The sequence below is a fragment of the Passer domesticus genome, chromosome 10 (assembly GCF_036417665.1).
Source record: "Passer domesticus isolate bPasDom1 chromosome 10, bPasDom1.hap1, whole genome shotgun sequence".
Lineage (NCBI taxonomy): Eukaryota > Metazoa > Chordata > Aves > Passeriformes > Passeridae > Passer > Passer domesticus.
In genome coordinates this window covers 15,574,828-15,598,238 of record NC_087483.1, presented here as the reverse complement: position 1 = coordinate 15,598,238, position 23,411 = coordinate 15,574,828, and the positions used below count along the sequence as shown (strand labels likewise).

Genomic DNA, 23,411 nt, shown 5'->3' with positions numbered 1-23,411 from the left:
GGCCATTGGCTGGGCATGCTGTCCATCAGGCGGTGGGCGGGGCCTGGCTCTCGGCCCACGGGCCGGCGGCCGCGCCTGCGCGCTGCGGGCTCTGGCGGCCCCGTGCGGCGGAAGCGGCGGGGCCGCGCCAGTTCCGCCTCGGCGTCGTTGGCGCTGCACAAAATGGCGAAGATCGCCAAGACCCACGAAGGTAAAAATAGCCCGTAAGGCCTCGTGTCCGCGGCCGCCCGCGCCTCGCCTGGACATCGCCCGCTGCTGGTGTTGCTCCCCGGCTGCGGGCGGCGTCGGGCGCGGCTCGCCGGGCGGGCGCCGGGCGGGCAGGGCCTGTGTGTAATGGCGGCTGCGCTCGTCGCCGCCGGGCCGGGCGGGGGACGAGCGTGAGGGGGAGCTCTCGCTGGGCGGGCGTGGGACGGAGCGGCGGCCGGGGCTGTGCGGGGGAGCCCGGGGGCTGCACTCCCCGTTCTCCATCCGCCCGTCGCGCTCGTCGGGGCGCTGTGCAAGCCCCGCGGTGCCGGGGCGAGTTTGGCATCGGAAGCGCCGTCAGCGCTCCTTCCTTCCCCGCCGAGCCCTTTGGCCCCGCTGAGCAGCGCTGCGGGCGCCGGCGGAACGGGTGGTGCCCCGTGGGAGCCGGCGCGGCCCGCGCCGATCCTCAGCCGCGGTGCTTGCGGAGAAAAGTGCCCCGAAGGAGGGGAAGGATGGTGAGGTGTGCGCCGTCCGGGCTGCCATTTTACACGCGCTCCCTGCGGCCGGCCTTGGCGCAGGGCAGCGGCCCTGGGCCCCTCCGTGCCGAGCGCTTTCCCGGCAGGGCTGTGCTTCCCCAGGCCGCTGCTGCGGCTCCTCTCGGTGGGAATCGAAGCGCTCTTTGTGGCCCTGGCTGCGGCTTGCCCTGCGCTGCAGTCTGGTCAGGCAGCCGAGAATAATTTGTGGAATTACACTGCTGCTGCGTTTTTTGCGTCAGGGTTTTTCACTTGTGTTTCTGTGTGCGATAGAACACTTGTGATTCTGTGCTGTATTTTTTAATTTATATGCGTAATTCACTAATCGGAAACTACTTCTGGGTGGTGGTTGTGCACTGTGAGGGCGCCCAGGCATTCATTGTCTTTTAGTGGGTTTTTTTCTTTTTTTTTTTTTCTTTATTTTCCTAGTTTTGCACTGGAAAAGCTTTTCAAATGGAAAGCCATCATCTCCCCTGGAAGTGGGGTTGATGTAGTGTTTAACAGTACATACCTAATCCGAGTTTAGGGATGAAGAAAAGCTTAAACTATTGTCCTTATTTTTTTAAAATTTAATTTGATTTTTTTTAAATTCTAGAGTATTTTTTAAATTCTAGAGTATTTTGGTATAATTACAGAAATTGTCTTGTGCTTTGTTTATATGCTGTGACGTGCATAAGGGTTGTGTGAGAGAGTACCCAAGTGAGTATTGCCCATCCCAGTGCTCTGCCTCTCCTACTACCTGAAGAGATTCTTGTCATAAAATAAAATTTTTGAGGTTTGGTTGTTTCGTTTGTTTTTGTTTTGGTGTTTTTTCCGAGGTGAAATTGCTTATTTATTGGAGCAAATGGTGATGCACTGACTACAGTGAAGACATTGACATGCTTCCAGTTGCATGTGCTTTGGTTAGTTTTGTATCAGAACAGGTTTTAATGGGGAAAGTAGTTAAATAAAAAATATGTATAACAGGGTATGATCACCCAAGGGGCTTTCCCAGCATGGAGGCATTAGCTGAGCAGCTTGATTATTTTGCTTCCAAGTTGTAGCCTATCTTTTTTCAGTTCCTCCCTAATCTTTCGAGTTGTTTGTTACTAAATCATCTTAAAATATTTTGATGTATCTGTACCATTTGTTAAATACTTATTGATTGTTCAGGATACAGTTTGAAAGAAGTTTGTGTTAGCTAAATGCTTAAAGGGGAGCTCTGTGTTGGAGGCTGAAAAGTGAAGTTTCAACTGGCAGCTTATAAAGCCTCAATAAATGTGTGAGCTTTCAATACTGTTGAAGATCGTTTTTATTTTAATTTTTTTTCCTTGCTCAGAAAAGAGCAGAGATATTCGAACGTAATAGATCTAACATGTGTAAGAGTGCTAAAGTAGCTAAAAATAAAGCCATGCAAGGGCAAGCTAAATGTGCAAAAATATGATAAGACATGAAAGTATAGATTCAGTTTACTCTGTAAAACACCTGTCCAGCACAGGATCTTCTTTTCTTTTTTAATATTTAGAGTAGAACCACATGTGTGGTAGCAGAGCACACAGAGAAGGCCTCTCTGTGAGCTAGCTGCTCAGTGACTTTGTATTCATGTGTCAACTTTAATAATATTCAGCATTTTTGGTATATTTCAAATCAACTGCTTGTTAAAGTTACTTCTGCTAAAACACCAAAATATATAAATTATAGAGTGGAATACAGAAAAGGAACGAGCAGTAGAATATTACTCCCCTCTTCTTTTTTTCCCCTATTTCCTACTCCCTTTACTGTTTCTCTGTTGGTGAGTGACGTTTCCATTATGTCCTGCTTGATTAAGCCATTAAACAAGTAGTTTGTTTTGCACAATGTATCTTTAAGTAATTTTTGTGATTACTCTGTCTTAATTTGCTTTTTATTAAAGATCTTTGTTAAATATGGTGTGAGCTTTTTCAAGGAAATGCCAGTTAGCTCAGGGAAGCTAACTGGCACATTTTGAATGTCAAAACAACATTTTCCACCTAAATATGTGATGTTCTCCAAACACAGGCTACCTGTGGCTACAGGCCTCCTGCTTCAAGGGCTTTTGTGGGGTGTTCTCTCCAGAGTGCTTCCTTTAAACTGGCACCCAGAAGCTGTGTGGTATTAGTTAAAAATCAGGGTGGCTATCAGTAAGGTTTGTTGAGCCTATATGGACTTTGTTTTTTTGCTGTAGATAAGCCAGCAGATTTTGCTGTAGGAAAATGAGAATGCTTCTTACCCTGCTAACAGATGCAATCCCTGTAATTTGAAGGAGAAGGCCAATTATGAATGACACCTCTACCCTCTTAATGAAATATAACTGTTTTAAAAGTAGTGTTGGGAGGACAAGGCCTTGATATGTTAAGTGTTGGTAAGAACCATCAATGGGAAAACATTTTTGTGTTGACACTTTCACTGCAGAAATCCCTCAACTGTTTTACCTAACTCTGTTGGTGACAGTAGAGGTGGGAGGCCAAGCACAAGCAAACCTCTGGCCCATCCTGCAGTGCAGGGGCTTGTTGGTGTGCCCTGTGTTGGAGCTGTGTGGTCAGATTCAGTGATGGTGAGGCATGGTGATCCTGTAGATCCATAGCTGAAGCTGGTTACAGCTCTGGGTGTTCAGTCAGGCTTGGTGTGCCCTGAAGAGGCAGGGTGTTGTTCCACGGACTGCCCTTTGGGAATGGGGGAACAGTGGGCTTGTACCCTCACATCACCCACTCAGTGCTGGTAGTGTTGTCCTTGGTAGACATGGCAGCTCCAGGTATTCCCTTCCACCCCGGTACTGCAGTCCACCAGGCTGCAAAAGGAATGAGGAGCTTCATCTGCTCTCTGGGAGAAACAGAAATAACTAAAAAGTCTGGGGAGAAGCTAATTGAGTTTCACTGGGTCTGTATCGCGCCATAGGATGATTCCACAGAAGTGGGATACCTTAGGAGGACCCTGTAAGCGCCTCAGAGGCAGAGGCCTCTGAGGGCGGGAGAAAGATGCCTAATTTGGAAGTAGTTTCTTCCTGCTGCTTCACAGAACTAATACATTGGAGAACAATGTATGTGGACTCACAGGATCCCCTGAGCCGTGCAGGATTTTACAGGGAGCAGGATGTACCCACAGGCTGGATTCAGGAGGTGCTCATGGCCAGCAGTATAAGGCTTTTGTGAGGTTTCAGCATCTCACGGGCTTAAGGCATCACGAGTCTGTAACACAGAGGTGACTGAAGTTATTCTGCTTGAGAAAGCTGCAGAAGTTCAATAGAGGCCCTGAAGTGGCTGGAGCAGGATTCTCCTTACAAGCCCTTAGGGTATATCTTCTGTGCTTGGGACTCTTAATGAGTCTAGAAATACATTTCTGCTGGGTTTCCTCACCAGACCAGTGCAGGAATTGCTGATTTGCTGCCAGGTTGGTGGTGTTTCTTTCTGACTAAGTGAACTCCTAGTTCTGCTGTTCTGTAGCTGCATGGCAAAGATGTGTCAGGTGAAGCTTGCCTCTCTGGAGAACATGCCTTTGTACAAGAGGCACAATTTGGCTGACTGTGGGTTTGTGCTTGGTTGTTGTTGTTTGTTGGGGTTTTTTTTTTTTGGTTAGTGGCAGTCTGTGATAAGAAAAGGACCCAGCTGTGACGTTAAGGCTTGAAGTTTGCAGTGTTGACATTTTAAACATTTAAACTAAGCAATTCTGATCCAATAATTTGCATTAGTAATCATCTTAACTTTAAAAAAAAGTATTCTTATTTTTTGTCAGGTTTCCTAACAGGTGTTGCATAACATTGTGTAGTGTCTCTTGCAAGGTGGCTTGGTGGTGAAAATGTGTTGTATTTATTCATCCTGAAAAGAGAAGTGAGCAACAGTAGTAAACAATTATTGAGTACTCAGAATCCAAGATTATTTGTGAACAAGATTTCCTGTAGCTTTTTTGTAAATTGACAAATTTCCTTTAAGTTAAGCAGGCGATAGCACTTCAGGTAGGAGAGCATGAATCCCAGAATTATTCATCTTGAAAGGGTGTTTTATAGTCCAGTTAAAATGTAATTCAATTCTTCCTCACATCCATGGTCCTTCATATTCCTGCAGCCATAAAATACAACTCTTGGGGGTTTTCTTGGCCATTAAAGTAATTGTTTGATGTAGTGAAATTTACATTGTATGGATAATTGTATTTCCATATCTATTAACTCAAAATTCGCATGAAAACAATAATAACTTTTGCCCAGCTGTGCCTCAGTATACCTGCAGTTACATTTGTTGAAGATGGTTGGATTACTGCAATTTATTTTTGTCTTGCATTACAACAGATGGGAGGAAGGCATGGCTTAATTTCATTCCTTGTTTTTTGGATTAAGAAGTTAATGTTCTTTCTGAAAGTACCAAATTCCTTGGGTCAAAGATGGCCACCAGAGTTGATTAGAGTCAGATCCTGATATGGCACAAGAATGCCAAAGCTCCCATTTGTCCTGTTTGAAGAGTGTTTTGTTATCCAGAAGAATAGTAGGCTTCAAAGATGGTGGTGCAGGCAGGAATAATGATGAGTAAATAACATTTGAGCTGCCAAAGTGAAAAGAAAGACCCTAAGTTTAGGGGTTTTTTATTAACTTGTTACCCAATGGTATATTGGAGTTGGGTTTTTTTATTTACTTATTTAAAGATAGAAAAGCTTTGCAATATGTTATGAAACAAATAGTCTTGTTTTGTTAAATCTCAGTTTTGAGAACCTGTGCAGTAATTCTTTTGAACAGGGTTGTTTAGATTAGCAAAATTTGTGATAACTTGTGAAAGGCTTTTTTTAATGAGAGGATGACATTTATTGTGGAAGGATTTTGTTGGTGTAGTGTTGAGAAATACTGCTGTGGTGTAAATTAGCTTCTCTGCTACCTCTGTCAGAAGATGAGATATGGTAACAGTGAGTTAAATAGTTTGCTTTAAGCCATACAATTGAAGTACTCTGTGCTGGATCATGTTGAAACATGAGGAAAAGCTTTTAATGAGTACCAGTTTATGAATTATTATTTTGTAATTTTTTTCTATCATATATCTTTATTTCTTTAATGACAATCTTTCAGGTTGGGCAAAAGACTCTGTTTGCTGTGCATAGTAACATGCCTGCTACATTTTGTATGTATGTATATGTAACAAGATTTGTGTGTGTCTTTACCCTAGATATCGAAGCACAAATTCGAGAAATTCAAGGAAAAAAGCCTGCTCTTGATGAAGCACAAGGAGTAGGCCTTGATTCCACAGGATACTATGATCAAGAAATTTATGGTGGCAGTGACAGCAGATTTGCAGGATATGTCACTTCTATTGCAGCTACTGAATTGGAAGATGTAAGTGATTTTATTTATTTTGTTTGTTTAGGACCTGCAGTGTAACTATTTCAGAATTGATTTTGAGTAGCTTTTAGTAGCATTGATTTTTAGTAACTTTTTTGCTTGAAGTAGAACCAATTTTCATTAAAACCGTAGTGGACCAAGTATGTCTTATCTGGGAAGCACATAATCATGAAATAATTTGGGTTGGAAGGCACCTTAAAGATAATTTTGTTCCAGCTGTCTTGCCAGGGGCAGGAACAACTTCCCCAGACTGAACAAACACAATGCTCTCACCTTTCCTCAAAGGAGAGGTTCTCCATTTCTCTGATCTCTTGGTGACGTTCTCTGGGCTCACTCCAGCAGGTCCCTGTCCCCCTGTGCTGGCCCCAGCGCCGGCTGCAGGGTTCCAGGTGGGATCTCAGAGGGGCAGAATCCCCTCCTTGCCCTCTGCCCACGGGGCTTTGGATGCAGCCCAGGACACGTTTGGCTCTCTGGGCTGGGAGTGCCCATGGCTGGGTCATGTCCAGCTCTCCACCAGCTCCCCCAAGTCCTTCTTACCAGGGCTGCAGTTCTAAGTCTGGCTTGTACTTAATGAATTTTGCTTTGAGAGCCTTGTAGGCCCAAGCAGAAGGCAAAAAGTTGTGGCCTGGTACTTAATGTTAGTCTTGGCTGGAATAATTAACTTTGTTCTGTTACTGCTGCCAGGATTACAGATGACAGTAAAATATTTAATAAAACTTCAGCCAGCAAACTGTGGTGACCTTTAAGATTCCTGGTTCAAATTTCAGAGCTGTTTTTAATAATTGGCTTTTTTACTGTGTTGTGTTTTTCTTGTGTCCGGCTTGTAAGATTACCTTATGCTAATTTCTAATGTTAAACATTGGACCATGTTTTCCATTGCAGGAACCATCAGCTCTATAGGCCTTATGATAAGTACAGAGGCAACTACATCATATACTGAGATAATTTTATTTCTAAGAATGAGGAGAATGTTTAGTTTAGTACTAGTTGATACTTGAGTTGGTTTTTTTAGTTGTTTTTTTTAGTACTTATGTCATCTACAGACTTCTAAGAATGCCTTATTAAAAGTTTCCATTGCTCTGGAGCTCACTGGAAAAGTTTCCTAGTTTTATGAGAAGTTTTTCTTTTGGGTGCTATAAATAATTGAATAGAAACTGACTACTAATCTGAAAAAATAGCAAAATCAAGTGCTTGTTATTACCATTGTGATTGAGTAAGTAGAACTAAACTAACATTGTAGCTGTGATATTTTCTGAAAAATCCTGCCAGGAGTTTTCTCCTGAGAAGCTGAGGAGCCTCAGGAAAGAAATGTAAACAATAATTATCTGCTGCTGTGGAATGCAACAGGTGCATCTGTGATTGGTGCATGTTGGTTGTTTCTAATTAATGGCCAGTCACAGTCAGCTGGCTCGGACTCTTTGGGAGTCACAAGCTTTTGTTATCATTCCTGTTTTGTCCTTTCTAGCCTTCTGATGGATCTTTTTCCCTCTGTTCTTTTTAGTATAGCATTTTAATATAATCAGCCTTCTGAAACATGGAGTCAAGATTCTTTTCACTCATCCTGTCATCCTCGAACACAACCATGTTAACATGAATCTATCTCTGAAGTTTTTGCTGTTTCTGAAGCCTTTTTATAGGATTATTAAATCTTGTTCCATATATATAGCTGACTTGTATGAAAAATAGTTTGAATATGTCTGCCCCAGTTGTCACACGCCAGGCCAGCTAGGGAACTAGTTAGGTTCTAATGGTAACTGGTTGGTTCTGATGGTGCTGACTAACAGTAGTGCTGATATGAAATACAGACTTTTTGTCTAATTTGTGCAGATAGCATACTTGATCAAATGTAGCCTTTTGAAGAATACTTGAGCCTTCTTAGTGATGTGAGCAGGTTTATCTGATTCACCAGTTCGGGAATAATAAGAAAAGCTGTATGAGAGAGTTTGCTAGAATTTTGAATTACCTATTCTACTTGTCCATTTTCATATTTTCTATGACCACATCATGTTCATTTGGTGCTAGTTTATCTAAATATAATACCAGCATGACAAATTCATCATGTCTTTACTGCCAGGATGATGATGACTACCCTTCCACAAGTCTGCTTGGCCAGAAGAAGCCAGGATACCATGCTCCAGTGGCATTGCTTAATGACATACCCCAATCTACTGAACAGGTACGTCTTAGGCCCAGTAAAATACTCTTGTAAGTATTGAGGAAAAGAAGTGTTAATAACAGGTTTTGTTTTCTGGAAATAAAAGATGTATGTAAAGAGCTATGTTTTTTTAATGTTGCTTGTTACTGCTTTAGTTTGGAATTCCACAGAGTGATAAATATTGGCACTTGTGCATGTAAAGCCAACACGAATATAGAAACTAAACGATCAAAATTTTTGTGTATTGAGTGAACAACTTGTTGTGTATTGAGTGCTCAGATTCATTCAGTACCTTGATAGTTTTCATTCCAAGTTATAGACTTGAAATCCAATACTACTTTAAATGAAAATAACCAGGAAACTTAATATCATTTATACTTCTCATTTTTAAAGGAAAATGTAATCACCTAAGTTTTACATTCCTGGAGTATTTTTCTGTAAAATTTAAAAGCCCCTGCAGATAGAAGGGGAAAGGTCAACAGCATGAAATGCTTTGGTAACAAGTGAATAAACTCTTAAATTACCAAATTTTTATCAGAAATTATTTCATAAGAAGTTCTTTGTTTAGGAAACTGGCATTCTATTTATGGAAGTAAAATTTAAGTTAGTATAGTGTTCTGGCATTTCCTGCATAGCTGAGGCAATAAATAAGTATTTTTAATATTACTGAAAATGAATACAGTAGCAGACACTTGTCATATTAGTCTTCATAAATCAGTGACTAACAGGCTTTCTTGGTTTTTAGTATGATCCTTTTGCAGAACACCGTCCTCAAAAGATTGCAGATCGGGAAGATGAGTACAAAAAGCACAGGCGGATGATGATAATTTCCCCTGAGCGTCTTGATCCTTTTGCAGATGGTAATTTATTTTGGCTTTTCTATACCCTGTATGAATTTTTTGTCTTTAATTGTCTTTAGCCCTTTGATTTCTGTTGGCATGCTTATAAACTTAGTTTTGTTTTAAACATCCCCTTTTCATAGAGATTTGGTTGAAAATTTAGATGCCATATTCTTCATCTTTATAATACGAGTTTTCTTTCCAGGTAGAAGGACAAGAAACTTGTCAATGAGCCATTGCCATAGAAACACAAAGGGTTAAAGGTTTCTCTTTTCATTTCGTTTTGGGTTGTGCGTTGTACTTTGAACAACTTGTGTATTGAGTGCTCAGATTCATTCAGTACCTTGATAGTTTTCATTCCAAGTTATAGACTTATAGGGTTACTGCTTTTGAAATGCTAGTAGAGCACCTAATTCTTACCATCCTATGTAAATTTTAGGTGGTATAGCTAAAAGAAGCAAAAGCATATATAAGACTTTGATACTATTAATAGTTCAAGTCTGTTCTGATAATTTTAGAATGCAAGTCAGGAGAAGGGGTGTTAGTGGGTCTGAAATTTTCTTCAGGTGAGTGAGTTTCACGTGTGGCAATAAGGTGCCTGTTGGCTGAAAATTAGTAGCTATTTTGCAGGTTTTACAAATGAGAATTTCAGCCTGCATGAATTAATAGGGATATTAATTATTTTACTTGCTTAATTGTAATTGATATAAACATGTATTGTCAGAATTCACAGGCCCATACTAACTGTCCTTAATTTCTTTCCTACAGCAGTACTGCTATATGCCAGTCCTGTCTGCATTCTTAAGGGTGCAGTTCAACACATCCTGTGTAGATTATGGTGAAAAAGTATTCCAAAGGAAAGTCCTATCAAAGCTAGTGTCAGAAAGACACAGCCAATTGGGCAGTGATCTTCAGCATAGAAATGTTTAAGTTTATTTTTTTCCCTAAAGTATAATAGCTATACCACTTGTATAGCAAATCTGCACATTTTTCTTAAAGAAAAGTGTTTTTCTTGACAAGTCTCATTTCTGTAAAGTTGGGCTTCTTTTAATGTATGTAAAAATTCAATTAATGCAAGATACAGAGCATAAAACAGCATATGGTGTACAAAATCCATTACCTGTGAGTATTGTTGTGGTGGTGTATGTACTGTATTGCATTCAGCTCCCAATCACAAGTGTCCCTTGAGAAGAGAAGAGGGGGAAAGTGTCATCAAACAGTATTTTGGGGTTTTTAATTTTGTTTTATTTTTATTTTTAATGAAGCCCTGTTACAATATGACACTAGAAGGTCTGTGAGACATGTCCAGATTTGTCAAACTTATAAATGGGTCTTTATGATAAAACAATTTAAACATTACTTAGGTATGCAATAGTTATTTATAGTCAGATAACAAGTAGGATTTAACAGCTTACACAAGGTAATGTTTTGATTATAAATATCTTTCCAAAGTGTTACTAATGGTAAAGAGATAATTTTCTAGGCTTCTATTCTGCTGCTTGAAGTCAGAACTGCTGATGGAGACAAAGGCACGAAAGTGTACGTATTCCGGATTAGCAACCCAGGAACCCATCACTTCTGAAGACTCTTAACTGTGTTGTCATTTTATCATTTTTATCGGCTTTAAAATATTTGTTTGAAACTGCAGTAGTTATGTTTGTGTTCAAACAGGTTAAATTGATCAGCAAACTGAATAAACGTAAGATACATGTAATTTAAAAAATTTTCGATCAAAAAGTAAAATTAAATGATCATGGAATAATATAATACTAGAGCAGGACAGTAGAAGTCCATAGTTTCTGCTTATCCTGTACTCATTGTGCTCCATTCCTGTTGCTGTTCTCTTCTGCAGGAGGGAAGACTCCAGACCCTAAAATGAATGCCAGAACATACATGGATGTTATGCGTGAACAGCATTTAACAAAGGAAGAGGTGCGTGGAGGGGAGGGTTTTCCACTTGGGCTGAGTTTCATGTTGCAGCATTTGAAAGCATGTTACAAAAGTGGGAACATAAATTCTCTTGACTTAAAAGCCCCTTTCTTTGGAAAATCACGTTCTTCATATGTTGAAAGTCAATAGAATTTAAAGACAAAAGTTCCAAAAAACATCTGTTCTATGTAATACTTAAGTAATGCTGGGAAAAACAGTCTCAATGCATTTTAGTCTGGATGAGTTTTTGTAGAGCTTGGTCTTTCTCTTGCTTATTTTCTTTCAGAGGAGGAGAGGCAAAATCTAACAGTAACTGAGAATTACTCAGTGTGAGAGATGTTTGTTTTTGTGAGCTCTATGTATAGGAAAGCCAGGGAGATTTTAAAAGGCTTTTGATGAAGTACCTACAACAGATGTTGGAGTACTGAGATGGGGTATAAGATTCACATTTGGTTTTAAATACTAAAAAAAGGAGAAAAACCAAAAACATGCTTTAAAATTTATTTTAATAGCTAAAAATATAATGGTAATATAAACAGATTTCTTATGTAATACCTACAGTACCATCTTGCTGATTGGAGCACGACTTTGTAGTTCCATTGACTTATAACATTGATTTGTCGTATTTTAGTGAGGAATTAGTTCATAATTTTGGCAGTCTTACTGCTTCTGGACCCACTGATAAGTGTAAAGCAGTCTCTGTTAGTGTGCTGTTTTAGCAGTATCATCTCAGGATTTAAAATAAGAATTTCAGGGCTTTTTTATGTCATGATCATGGGTTGTAGTGAACATATTTTCTAAGTCATCCATCTAGTTTACTGAAGTGGTATTTGTTTGAAACAGCAGGTGGGTTATGGTCTTAAGGTGACAGAAACTGATAGCTGTAAAAATTCTCTGTGCATTTGCTGCAAGAATGGCTTTTATTGAAAAAATAAATTTTAAAAGAGCCCCTCAAGCTCAGCTGCTCTGGTGCTATAGATGAATTTGAAAAAAGAGTGGCATTGAAATGAAAGCAGTAGCTAATTGCAGGTTATTTGAGCAAAACATCAAAGTATAAAAAGATATTGAAAAAACTCTTTTAAAGGTGTAATTTGAAGAGTTCTTACATTTTTGTTTTTGTGCTCTTGAACAGAGGGAAATTAGGCAACAACTAGCTGAAAAAGCTAAAGCTGGAGAACTTAAAGTCGTCAATGGAGCCGCATCTCAGCCACCTTCAAAACGCAAACGGCGTTGGGATCAGACAGCTGATCAGACTCCTGGTGCTACACCTAAAAAATTGTCCAGTTGGGATCAAGCAGAGGTAATGACCCATTGCTCATCAGCTGTCTACAGAAGATGTTACCAGTGCTAATCCTCTTGGGTGTCAGAAGTTTCTTACTGTACTTATGAACAACTAGCAGTCTTTTATTGTATAGGATGAGATACTGACACTTCTGGTTTTGTCTTGTGCAGACTCCTGGACACACCCCATCTCTGCGATGGGATGAAACTCCAGGCCGTGCAAAGGGTAGCGAAACTCCAGGTGCCACCCCAGGCTCAAAAATCTGGGATCCAACTCCCAGTCACACACCAGCAGGAGCTGCAACACCCGGCCGGGACACGCCTGGGCACGCAACACCGGGCCACGGAGGTGCCACTTCCAGTGCACGGAAAAATCGATGGGATGAAACCCCCAAAACAGAAAGAGGTACTTATGGCAAACTGGGAGGTGCATAATAAGTTGTGAATGGTTAATTGTACTGGGTTTTTTCGACTTACATAAACGGTGAGTCAGAATCCAGGCAAGAAGTAATTATATTGTGACATCTAGTGGTTGATGTGGGGAGCTGTTCTTTTCTGAGTTCTCAGCATCGGCTTCTGCCTGTGCCTAAGTGGCACGGCTCAAATGTGGAACCACAGTTTTGTCATATCTAATGACTGCTGCAGGTTGGTTCTTTATTGTATAAAGGACATGGTGAAAAAGCACACGTTGAATTACTTTTCCTAATATGTTTGTGTGTGTTATTTTTTAATTGTTACGGGTTTTTTTTAAAAGGTTGTTATTAAAACAAGTTAGAGAAGCATCTCACCTGCCTAATTTGAATTTAACTCTGGTGACAGAAAGCAGTGAAACACTTGTTACCTAATGCTTTTATCAAGGGAGTACATGGAGTACTTTGCTCAATTCCTAGAATATCTGAGTAGTTCTTGTTCTTCTAGAATCTCTATCTTTTTATGCTAAGGTTCAGCAAGAAGATGACACTTTTTTTGTAAAACAAATTTCTCTGTTGGATATTTCTAGTGTAAAGCCTGGGTTTTTTCAATATTCAGCAAAGTAGTCTTTACTTTTTGCCTACTGTTTGTTAATTTGATACTGAAAATGGGTTTGAATACTGATGGTATAATTTGAGTATATACTATTCAGCTTTCTGAGAAGATGGGTTTTGTTTTTCCTTAGATACACCGGGCCATGGCAGTGGCTGGGCTGAGACACCTCGTACAGACAGAGGTGGTGACTCCATTGGTGAGACACCAACCCCAGGAGCAAGCAAAAGGAAGTCACGCTGGGATGAAACCCCTGCGAGCCAGATGGGTGGCAGCACTCCTGTTCTGACGCCTGGCAAAACACCCATTGGAACACCAGCTATGAACATGGCAACCCCTACACCAGGTAAGCTCAGTCCCTTGTCCAAGACTTCTCTGTGTTGTAGGAATGAAGCATTTCCTTTGGTATCAACAGACTTCTGCCCAGCACGCTCTCCTGCCTGTATGAAAGCAGTCAGTGTATGCTCAGTTTACTGTTTTTGTGGCAATGCCCACAGCAACTCATTTCTGGAGAGGAATTGAGACTAAGGTTACATGTCAGTTTAGTTGGTAAAAAAATTGATAAAAGGCTCTGTAAAAGTTTGATCTCTTACTTGGCTACAGAGTTCACATGCTATGGAAACTGACTCAAGAGAGCATTTAAAAGTTAAATAAACAAGTCATTGCTTCTGCATACAAAAGGATTGTTTTTAAATACTTTTTTTTTTTTTAATTTGAATATAGGTCACATCATGAGCATGACTCCTGAACAGCTGCAGGCTTGGCGCTGGGAGAGGGAAATTGATGAGAGAAACAGACCACTTTCTGATGAGGAACTGGATGCTATGTTTCCTGAAGGATATAAGGTAATTAATCTGGATTAAAATACAGCAGACCATTATGAAGTTTTTTTCCTACCAGGGATTACTGTGGCTTTTTTTCCCCAGAAGTAGAATATTTCACATTAAGTGAAGTATTGATGGTACACACTTGTTTGACTTGATTTATTGTAAATCCCTTAGAAAGGAGGGTCTAAAGGTGATCTCGCAGGCAAATCAGTACTGTGCTTCTCAGTGCTGGAAATCCTTGTCAGGGTCAGAAATGTACTCTGTATGGACTGAGAGAAACTGTAAGTCCAGATGTAGACAAACCATGGAAGAGGGTCACAAATACTGAGGCAGCAAGTATACTATGTTGATTCAGTTATTGAAGTACTTCTTTAATTCTTGGAGACTTCACAGTTTATTATCCCAGCTCTCAGCAGTGGGAGTGAGCTTTCTTCTGAAACGTTGGCAGTACAGGATAAGTGCAAATACCAGCTCCCAGGGTGAGTTTGTATTGCTGGGAACATGGGAACTGTTGCATGCAGTAACACACAAATCCCCAAACAAATAAAGTGAAAGCTACAACTTCAAGCAGTGTTTTGTATTTGATGGGTTCTTCTTTTGATATCTGTTGCAGTTAAAATGAATTTTGTTCTTCCTTCTTCAGGTTCTCCCGCCCCCAGCTGGTTACGTGCCCATCCGCACTCCTGCTCGGAAGCTCACAGCGACCCCAACGCCCCTGGGGGGTATGACAGGGTTCCACATGCAGACAGAGGACCGCACCATGAAGAGTGTTAATGACCAGCCCTCTGGCAACCTGCCGTTCCTGAAACCAGATGACATCCAGTACTTCGACAAGCTGCTGGTAAAGGACATTTCACTCGTGCTCATTGAACTTCCCTGGTTTCTTTTGATTATGTTGCAATGCCCATTTATTTGTCTGGAATTATTGCAGGTTGATGTTGATGAATCGACTCTGAGTCCTGAGGAACAGAAGGAGAGAAAAATAATGAAATTACTTCTGAAAATAAAGAATGGCACGCCTCCCATGCGAAAGGTAAGATGAATTTTTGGCTACTTTTATGTATTCTAATTTTTAAAAATTGTTTGTTTTCAGGTTTAGCTTTAGGTGTCCATGCGATTCTCTTGAAGCTTTCTCCTAAGCTTTGCTATCTCTTGTGGTTTAAACCCAGCTGGTAACTAAGCCCCACACAGTTGCTTGCTTCTCCCCTCACTTCTCTTAGAAGGATGATGGAGAGAATCAGAAGAGTAAAAGTGAGAACTTGTGCACTGAGATAAGAAGAATCAATAGTAATAGTAAAGGAAAATAACAGGAAAAAAAAGAGAAATAAACCCCAAGGAAACATGTGAGGCAGATGGAAAACAGATGTTCACCACCAGCCAAGTGATGCCCAGGCAGTCCTGTATCAGTGACCCTTGGCCAGCTTTCCCCCTGGCTTGTATGCTGAGGCTGGTGCCATATGATGTAGAGCATCCCTTTGGGCAGTTTGGGCCAGCTGTCCTGGCTATGTCCCCTCCCTATTTCTTGTGCCAATCAGCATTCTCAGTGGTACGGTGTGGTCAAAGGGAAAAAAGGCCCTGACTCTGTGTAAGCTCTGCTTATCCCTGTGTTATCAGCACTGTTTCCAGAACAAATCCAGAACACAGTCCTATCCTAGGGGCTGTAGGGAAAATCAACTGTTTCAGCCAGAACAACACACTCTGTTTAGTGCTTTTGTTATTCCTCTTCTGTATCTATATGGCTTTTTGTTATTCAGTGTAATTTAATACTGCTGCTCTTTTGACAGTAATATCAGTCACTAAATGGTGTAGGCCTTGTGTAATTTTTGGGTTTTTTACAATTATGAGAAACTGGATTTATAGTGTGTTTTGCTTACACGGCCTTGTAACTTTCTGGATTTTGCTTCTTACACTTAAATTAGCTACTTACGTAGCTCTTATTTAAGCTTCGGCTTTAAGCACTAGGCAGCATAATAGCAGCCTTTTCTGTAAATGCTCTAAACTGACCAAGCTCCAAGCTGCCTGGATGCAAACAAGGGCTGTGAAGCTATTTTCCAAAGGGAGCCAGTATTAGCTCTGAAGTATGCTTCTCTTGAAAACTGAACACCTGGACACTAACAGCAGTGTTTGTCACCACACATTTGAGTTTTAATAAATCAGCATAAAAATGCTTGAAATAGTTTTGTGGTGGTTGGGGCAAGCATTTGGACGCCTGTGGATGCAGTCAGTTACATTTCAATTTGGTCAATATCTGCTATATGATTGTTCAGTGGTGTTTCCTTAGTTTAACTGGCAGGTTTTCTGGTTTCATTCAGGCTGCGTTGCGGCAAATTACCGACAAAGCTCGGGAATTCGGAGCAGGGCCGCTGTTCAATCAGATCCTGCCTCTGCTGATGTCACCCACACTCGAAGATCAGGAGCGGCACTTGCTTGTCAAAGTCATCGACAGAATTCTTTACAAATTGGATGACTTGGTCCGACCATACGTACACAAGGTCTGTTGCAGTTTGCTGTTTCATCTCTGATTTGCATTTTCTGCATTTTATGCGCATATGAGAACAGGATGATACCACTTTTTAAAAATATATTTCACTTCCATGTTTCTTAAAGCAAACTTTAAAGTTTTTATAGTGTGATGGGAGTGTAGGCTGTACAGTATTGAGGCATGATGTAAATATGATGTATGCATATTTGGAGGTGGGAAGGACCTTATCTGATCTAGGTAATATCTCCAGGCTACATCCTTAAGAGACTTAAGAACAATCAAAAACAATGCAATAGATGTAATTTTTTCTGATCATTGTAAGGCTTTAAACTTGAATTAATGGAATCATCTCTGTTTCATGGACTCTGACAGTGCTAAAAACACTATAGTAAGTATTAATAAAAGGAAATATTAATTTATCTTTTTCAGATCCTTGTCGTCATTGAACCACTGCTGATTGATGAAGACTACTATGCTAGAGTGGAAGGCAGAGAAATTATTTCAAACTTGGCTAAGGTAAAACTCCATCCTTTTTTAAAGCACTGAATTAGCTTACATATACCTGCATGTTTATAGGCATGGCAGAGCAATTACCTATGCTGTTGATAAATCCAACTGGTATGTTTTGTGTTTTGTCCTGCAGGCTGCGGGTTTGGCAACAATGATCTCCACAATGCGACCTGATATTGATAACATGGATGAATATGTCAGAAATACAACAGCTCGAGCCTTTGCCGTTGTGGCGTCTGCTCTGGGCATTCCTTCTCTGTTACCCTTCCTGAAAGCTGTCTGTAAAAGCAAAAAGTCCTGGCAGGCCAGGCACACTGGCATCAAGATTGTACAGCAGATTGCTATTCTTATGGGTTGTGCTATCCTGCCTCATCTCAGGAGCTTGGTTGAAATTATTGAGCATGGTAAGTTCTGCTTTCCCAGACAGAGGTTTTTTTTTTGCCCACTGTATATGTGGAAATTTTTATACCTCAGTGAGGCACAGTGACAGTAAGGTCCTGGTTTTGTTGTTGCTATGATACCAAGAAACATTTCAGCTAACTCTGAAAGATAAAGGAAGACTAATGATTCAGTATTCATGAAAATAAGTTAATCCCTTTTACACTGCTGCTCTATTTTTGCCAATTTGAGCTTAAGACACGAGTACAGAAGTGGAACTAAACCCTGATGTCTTGCAGGGCTGGTGGATGAGCAGCAGAAAGTTCGCACCATCAGTGCTTTGGCCATTGCTGCTTTGGCTGAGGCAGCCACTCCCTATGGCATTGAGTCATTTGATTCTGTCCTGAAGCCCCTGTGGAAGGGTATACGTCAGCACAGAGGAAAGGTAAATCTAAAATACTTTCTTTAGTTGGAGCTGAAATGGATGTGTGCCTGCTGTAACTTATTAGAGATGTATTTTGCATTTAAATAGGGTCTGGCTGCGTTTTTGAAGGCCATTGGTTACCTGATCCCACTCATGGATGCCGAGTATGCAAACTACTACACCAGAGAAGTCATGCTGATTCTTATCAGAGAGTTCCAGTCTCCTGATGAAGAGATGAAAAAAATTGTCTTGAAGGTATGTCAGAATGGTAGTTTTGCATTGATATTGAATATGTATGAAAAAAAAATCCAAACAAAAGCAAAAAAACCCCACACCCTACACCAGATTAAAATTGTTGGATTTTTTCCCTGTCAGGTGGTAAAGCAGTGTTGTGGTACAGATGGTGTTGAAGCAAACTACATTAAAACAGAAATCTTGCCACCCTTCTTCAAACATTTCTGGCAGCACAGAATGGCACTGGACAGAAGAAATTACAGACAGGTATTTTTGGTGTTTTTTTAGCTGGGAAATTATTTACAGTAGAAGAAAATGAGAACGTTCATTCAGGCTAAATACTTATTTTTGTCTGTATGCTGCAACCTGGTTTTTGTTTTTACTAGCAATTTAGAAGTTGTGTAGCTAAGAAGGTTTTTCAGGTTCTTAGGAGGTTATCACAATATTTTACATCTGTGAATGTGTTCATCACTTGCAAGTTGGGGTGGTTCACCCCATTTATGTTCTTAAAAACACTGGATGATTTCTAAAGCTAAAACTAGTTTTTTATAATGGACTTAATGTGTTTTTTTCAGACTAAATTATTTTCAAGATCTAGAAAGTAGATTTTAACTAATTTTAAGCATAATTTTAATTCTTATTTAACATATCTGTATTTCAGTTGGTTGATACAACTGTGGAGCTGGCAAATAAAGTTGGAGCAGCAGAAATTATTTCTAGGATTGTGGATGATCTGAAAGATGAGGCTGAGCAGTACAGAAAGATGGTCATGGAAACAATTGAGAAGATAATGGGAAATCTGGGGGCAGCAGACATTGATCACAAGCTGGAAGAACAGCTCATTGATGGCATTTTGTATGCCTTCCAGGAACAGACAACAGAGGTAAGGCCTAGTGCTGGAGTATTTCCATTCAGTATAATTGTAAGCCATCTCACTGTTGGTTATACAGAAATGTGTGCTTCTGAGTTAGATTTTTAGAATCCCTTTTTAGATGTCAGTCCTCTAATCAATGAAATCCAGAAACAATCTCTGGAACGTTTGCATTTTAAAAGCAAGTTTAGATTATGGTAAGTTTAGGTAAAATGCAGTGTTGGTGTTTGTCTGATTTTCCTTTATTGTTTTTTCCCTCAGGATTCTGTGATGCTGAATGGTTTTGGCACAGTGGTCAATGCTCTAGGCAAAAGAGTGAAACCCTACCTGCCACAGATCTGTGGTACAGTTTTGTGGCGTTTGAACAACAAGTCAGCCAAAGTCAGGCAGCAGGCTGCTGACCTGATCTCTCGCACCGCAGTTGTCATGAAGACTTGTCAAGAGGTAGGGACTTGGCTTCCAAATTTGCTCTAGCAGGGTATAGTAATGAGAGGGGAGGGGAAAATGACCTTGTAACTCTTTTTACTTGGTTGTAGGAAAAACTGATGGGACACTTGGGTGTTGTTTTGTATGAGTACCTGGGTGAAGAATATCCTGAAGTACTGGGCAGCATACTTGGAGCGCTTAAGGCTATTGTGAATGTCATAGGTATGTTTTTGTATTGATTACTTGTCTGTTCAAGAGCAAAATAGAAAAACCACTATAAAACTAAATGTGCCTCTTTGAATTCAATAGGTATGCACAAGATGACACCACCAATCAAAGACCTGCTGCCACGGTTGACACCTATTTTGAAGAACAGACATGAGAAAGTACAGGAAAATTGTATTGATCTTGTTGGGCGTATTGCAGACAGGTAAGTTCAGTAATGTTAAAATAGCTAACCTTCTTTGTGGGCAATTACTGTAGCAAAAACTCAACTTTGGCTTCTGGGTATTTGCTGTCATATCTCTTGATATTTCTGAAGTTGTGCCTAAAACTTGAAATATTTAGCAGACACACTGTTGAATTACCTAATAAAGGAAATGCTTAAGTTTAGTTCTGTGGATAGCAATTGAATAGGTGCTACAGTTTGTGGCTTTATTTACAAACCTCTTGCATCACTGAAGAGGTAACTCAATTTATTCTCTTTCAGAGGTGCAGAGTATGTTTCTGCAAGAGAATGGATGAGGATCTGCTTTGAACTGCTTGAGTTATTAAAAGCTCACAAGAAAGCTATCAGAAGAGCCACAGTGAACACTTTTGGTTATATTGCAAAAGCTATTGGGTAAGTTGGTTTAATGCTTATCCACTTCTGCACACAGTTACCAAATGTAGTGATGGTTGTTACTTTTCTGGTTAGAAGTACTCAAACTTCTCTACATTTTATATGTGCAGACATGGTTTTACTCATTTTGAAAAATACAATCGTGTATTCTTGCTTAACATAGGACATTGCACTTCTGAACAAAATTTGTGGACTGATAAGCTTAGAGTCTTATTTGGGAGTAAGAACTTTTGTCTCATGGATTTTTGATACTGTGACGTGCATTCAGACCCTCTTTATATTATTTCATAAACTCTCCTTTAAATAATTTATCTTCTCTTTTTCTTTCCCTCTCCCCCCACCAAATCACTAGCTTTAGTGATTCTTAAAGGTTTGTTTCCACTAAGGTCATACTGCAAGTCAGCACACTGTAAAATGAGACACATTTGTCACCTTTATGTGTGCTCTATAAGAGACTGATGACTGACTGAATGCAGATAGAGCAAGCAGCCAGGAGTGCTGTAACTGTTCTCCATGCAGGACATAACCTATCTCTGTCCATACTTGCTTTTATACAAGTCTGTAATTTCCTCTGGGATCAGAGTGCTTAACTAATTTTTTCAAATCCTCACTGAATCTATTGACATGGATGTCCATGTTGTCTCTTCCAGACCTCACGATGTATTGGCCACACTGCTAAACAACTTGAAAGTACAGGAAAGGCAGAACAGAGTATGTACTACAGTAGCAATTGCTATTGTGGCTGAAACATGCTCACCTTTCACAGTGCTGCCTGCACTCATGAATGAATACAGAGTTCCAGAACTGAATGTCCAGAATGGTGTGTTAAAATCTCTTTCTTTCCTGTTTGAATACATTGGAGAGATGGGAAAAGATTACATTTATGCTGTTACACCATTGCTTGAAGATGCTTTAATGGACAGGTGAGTGCACTTCTTCTGTGCTACAGTTACCCTTAGTCATATTTTTAAATATATACCTGATTGTTAATGGTAGCAAATATGCATATTGTCCTTGTTTGCTAAAGGTTTTAAGTGACCAGCATAATTTGGAAGCCATTATTTGCAAACAATTTGGATTATATATGCTCCAATTTTATTAATAATTCTGAAGATTAAAATTACAAAAGCATCTTTAGTGAGTCAAGAACTTCTTCCATTAAAACTGCTTTCGATAATTTCTATTGTCGGTAGTTCTGTGGAATTGGAGTGCAGTAATTTGTCAGAAAAATCTCATCTTTTTTCACTTTACTGATTTTTGATACTCTGCCTCTTGCTGTCAGTAAGTATGGCTTGAAAGTGTTATAAGTGCTTTCAAGAAAAGTGTTGGTGAAAAGAAACAGTGTGGTTGTCCAATTACGTTGCTTCTAAGTATCATTTATTAATAGCCATTGTTCTCTTTGCAGGGATCTTGTACACAGACAAACAGCCAGTGCTGTGGTGCAGCACATGTCCCTTGGTGTTTATGGCTTCGGCTGTGAGGATTCTCTTAATCACTTGTTAAATTACGTCTGGCCCAATGTGTTTGAAACCTCTCCTCACGTCATCCAGGCAGTTATGGGGGCTCTGGAGGGCCTCAGGGTCGCTATTGGGCCCTGCAGGATGTTACAGTACTGCTTACAGGTATGCCTTGTGTCCTGGGGCAGCTGAGGGCAGTTGTCAGGCACGACTTCTTTCCAGTAGGCAGTAAACAGAGGGTTTGGTAAAGGGGAGATAGCTGATTACATCACAGAACTTGTGTAGAAAGAGCAGGTAACTTAGAATAACAGTTGACTAAAACAGCTTGGCACTTTAATTCTGTACTGGAAGCATCTCACAAATTTTGAGGGTGTGAACTAATGCCTGGGGAATAAATTAGCAGTGGGACAGGTTACGACAAGTAATCACTGAAAGGATAATGATTATATAAAAATAAATGAGAGGATAGGATTAATAGCAGTGATTTGTCGTTAGCCAAGAAAAAGAGTGAGACATTTAGAAGAGTGCAGCACTATAAACAATGCTTTGGTTAAACTTGGTACTGCTAGAGCAACACTGGGCAGTTCAGCTTCTGTAAATGTGCATGGGGTGGTAAAATCTGAAGGCTCCTTTTCTGTGTAATTGCACATGACAGTGGCTGTGTTGGCTCAGGACTTAAAACTCACCTAACAGGTGGGGACCAAGGATTAAAGTCAAGCAGGTCAGTGTAGAGAAGCTTTGGACAGCATCATAATTTCAGTAATAATTTGCAGATAGGAAATGTCACACTTTTGCAGTGTGGGACCTCAGCATGAAGATACTGACATCAGTAGGAAGGTGGAAGTCTCTTGCAGTGTATATTTGTGCAAGTACTGTTTGTATATTGTTATTACATAGAACTGTTCTTTCCTAGAGCTTGTATGTTCTGTCCATTTATTAAATAATTATTTTGCAATGCTTGATTAAATTGAATAAAAGAACATTGGAACTGCAAGCTTTTATTACATTTTGTTCTGTTCTGTTTTCTAGGGTTTGTTTCACCCTGCCAGAAAAGTCAGAGATGTTTATTGGAAGATCTACAATTCAATCTACATCGGATCACAGGATGCTCTGATAGCACATTATCCAAGAATCTATAATGATGAAAAGAACACCTATATTCGTTATGAACTTGATTACATCTTATAATCTTCTTGTTCAGTTGTTTGTGTTTAATGCACAGCTGTTGTTCAGTTAAATGCTTTGGATTTCATGATGTAAAATTTTAAAATTTTGGAGATCAGTGTAGAGCTGGTCAGAGGCAGAGCTAGGTATCCAGTAGCATGATTTTTTAAATATGTCCTTGTTTTTTGATGTTAAACAGTTAAAGCCAGTAGTGACCAACAAAACAGTGATTACAAAGTACTGGAGGGATTTTGTTTTGGATCCATCTTTATGAAGATTTAGATTTCATTCCTTGTGTTTAAAGGGGAAGTTTATTTGAGAAATAAACATTTGTGTATAAAAACTAATTTGTGTGTGGTTTTTGGACAGAGGGGCTTGTAAAATAAGTCCCTTTGGATTAAGTATTTGTTTATGTAATGAATAGATGGTATAAAACATTTTAACCCTTTTTGTCATCCACTAGCTTTTGAATAAATAAGAAAAATGTACCAACTGTAGTTAATGTGTGTATCTTTGTCATCCAATAATGTAGCTGTAGCCTGC

At 40.0% G+C, this 23,411-nt stretch overlaps 1 protein-coding gene across 4 annotated transcripts; it reads left to right on the top strand.

The window, feature by feature from the left end:
• Window positions 1-48: 48 nt before the first annotated feature.
• SF3B1 (splicing factor 3b subunit 1) lies at window positions 49-23,356 on the top strand. Of its 4 annotated transcripts, XM_064433948.1 has the most exons (25): window positions 49-190; window positions 5,855-6,021; window positions 8,102-8,203; window positions 8,928-9,042; window positions 10,874-10,953; window positions 12,083-12,250; window positions 12,403-12,637; window positions 13,388-13,600; window positions 13,978-14,099; window positions 14,725-14,922; window positions 15,013-15,114; window positions 16,394-16,573; window positions 16,993-17,079; window positions 17,207-17,477; window positions 17,751-17,896; window positions 17,984-18,130; window positions 18,251-18,376; window positions 18,771-18,992; window positions 19,242-19,424; window positions 19,517-19,628; window positions 19,716-19,836; window positions 20,116-20,247; window positions 20,898-21,170; window positions 21,653-21,869; window positions 22,734-23,356. In XM_064433948.1, exons 1-25 carry the CDS (start codon window positions 163-165, stop codon window positions 22,890-22,892), a joined length of 3,906 nt encoding a protein of 1,301 aa, XP_064290018.1. In that variant the 5' UTR covers window positions 49-162; the 3' UTR covers window positions 22,893-23,356. The 4 variants fall into 4 exon arrangements, 3 of the variants coding, with proteins under 3 accessions (XP_064290018.1, XP_064290020.1, XP_064290019.1); XM_064433949.1 differs by lacking the exons at window positions 49-190; window positions 5,855-6,021; window positions 8,102-8,203; window positions 8,928-9,042 and adding an exon at window positions 9,102-10,560; XR_010369065.1 differs by lacking the exons at window positions 12,403-12,637; window positions 13,388-13,600; window positions 13,978-14,099; ... (14 more) ...; window positions 21,653-21,869; window positions 22,734-23,356 and adding an exon at window positions 10,505-10,560 and having other exon boundaries at window positions 12,083-12,145.
• Window positions 23,357-23,411: the final 55 nt, after the last annotated feature.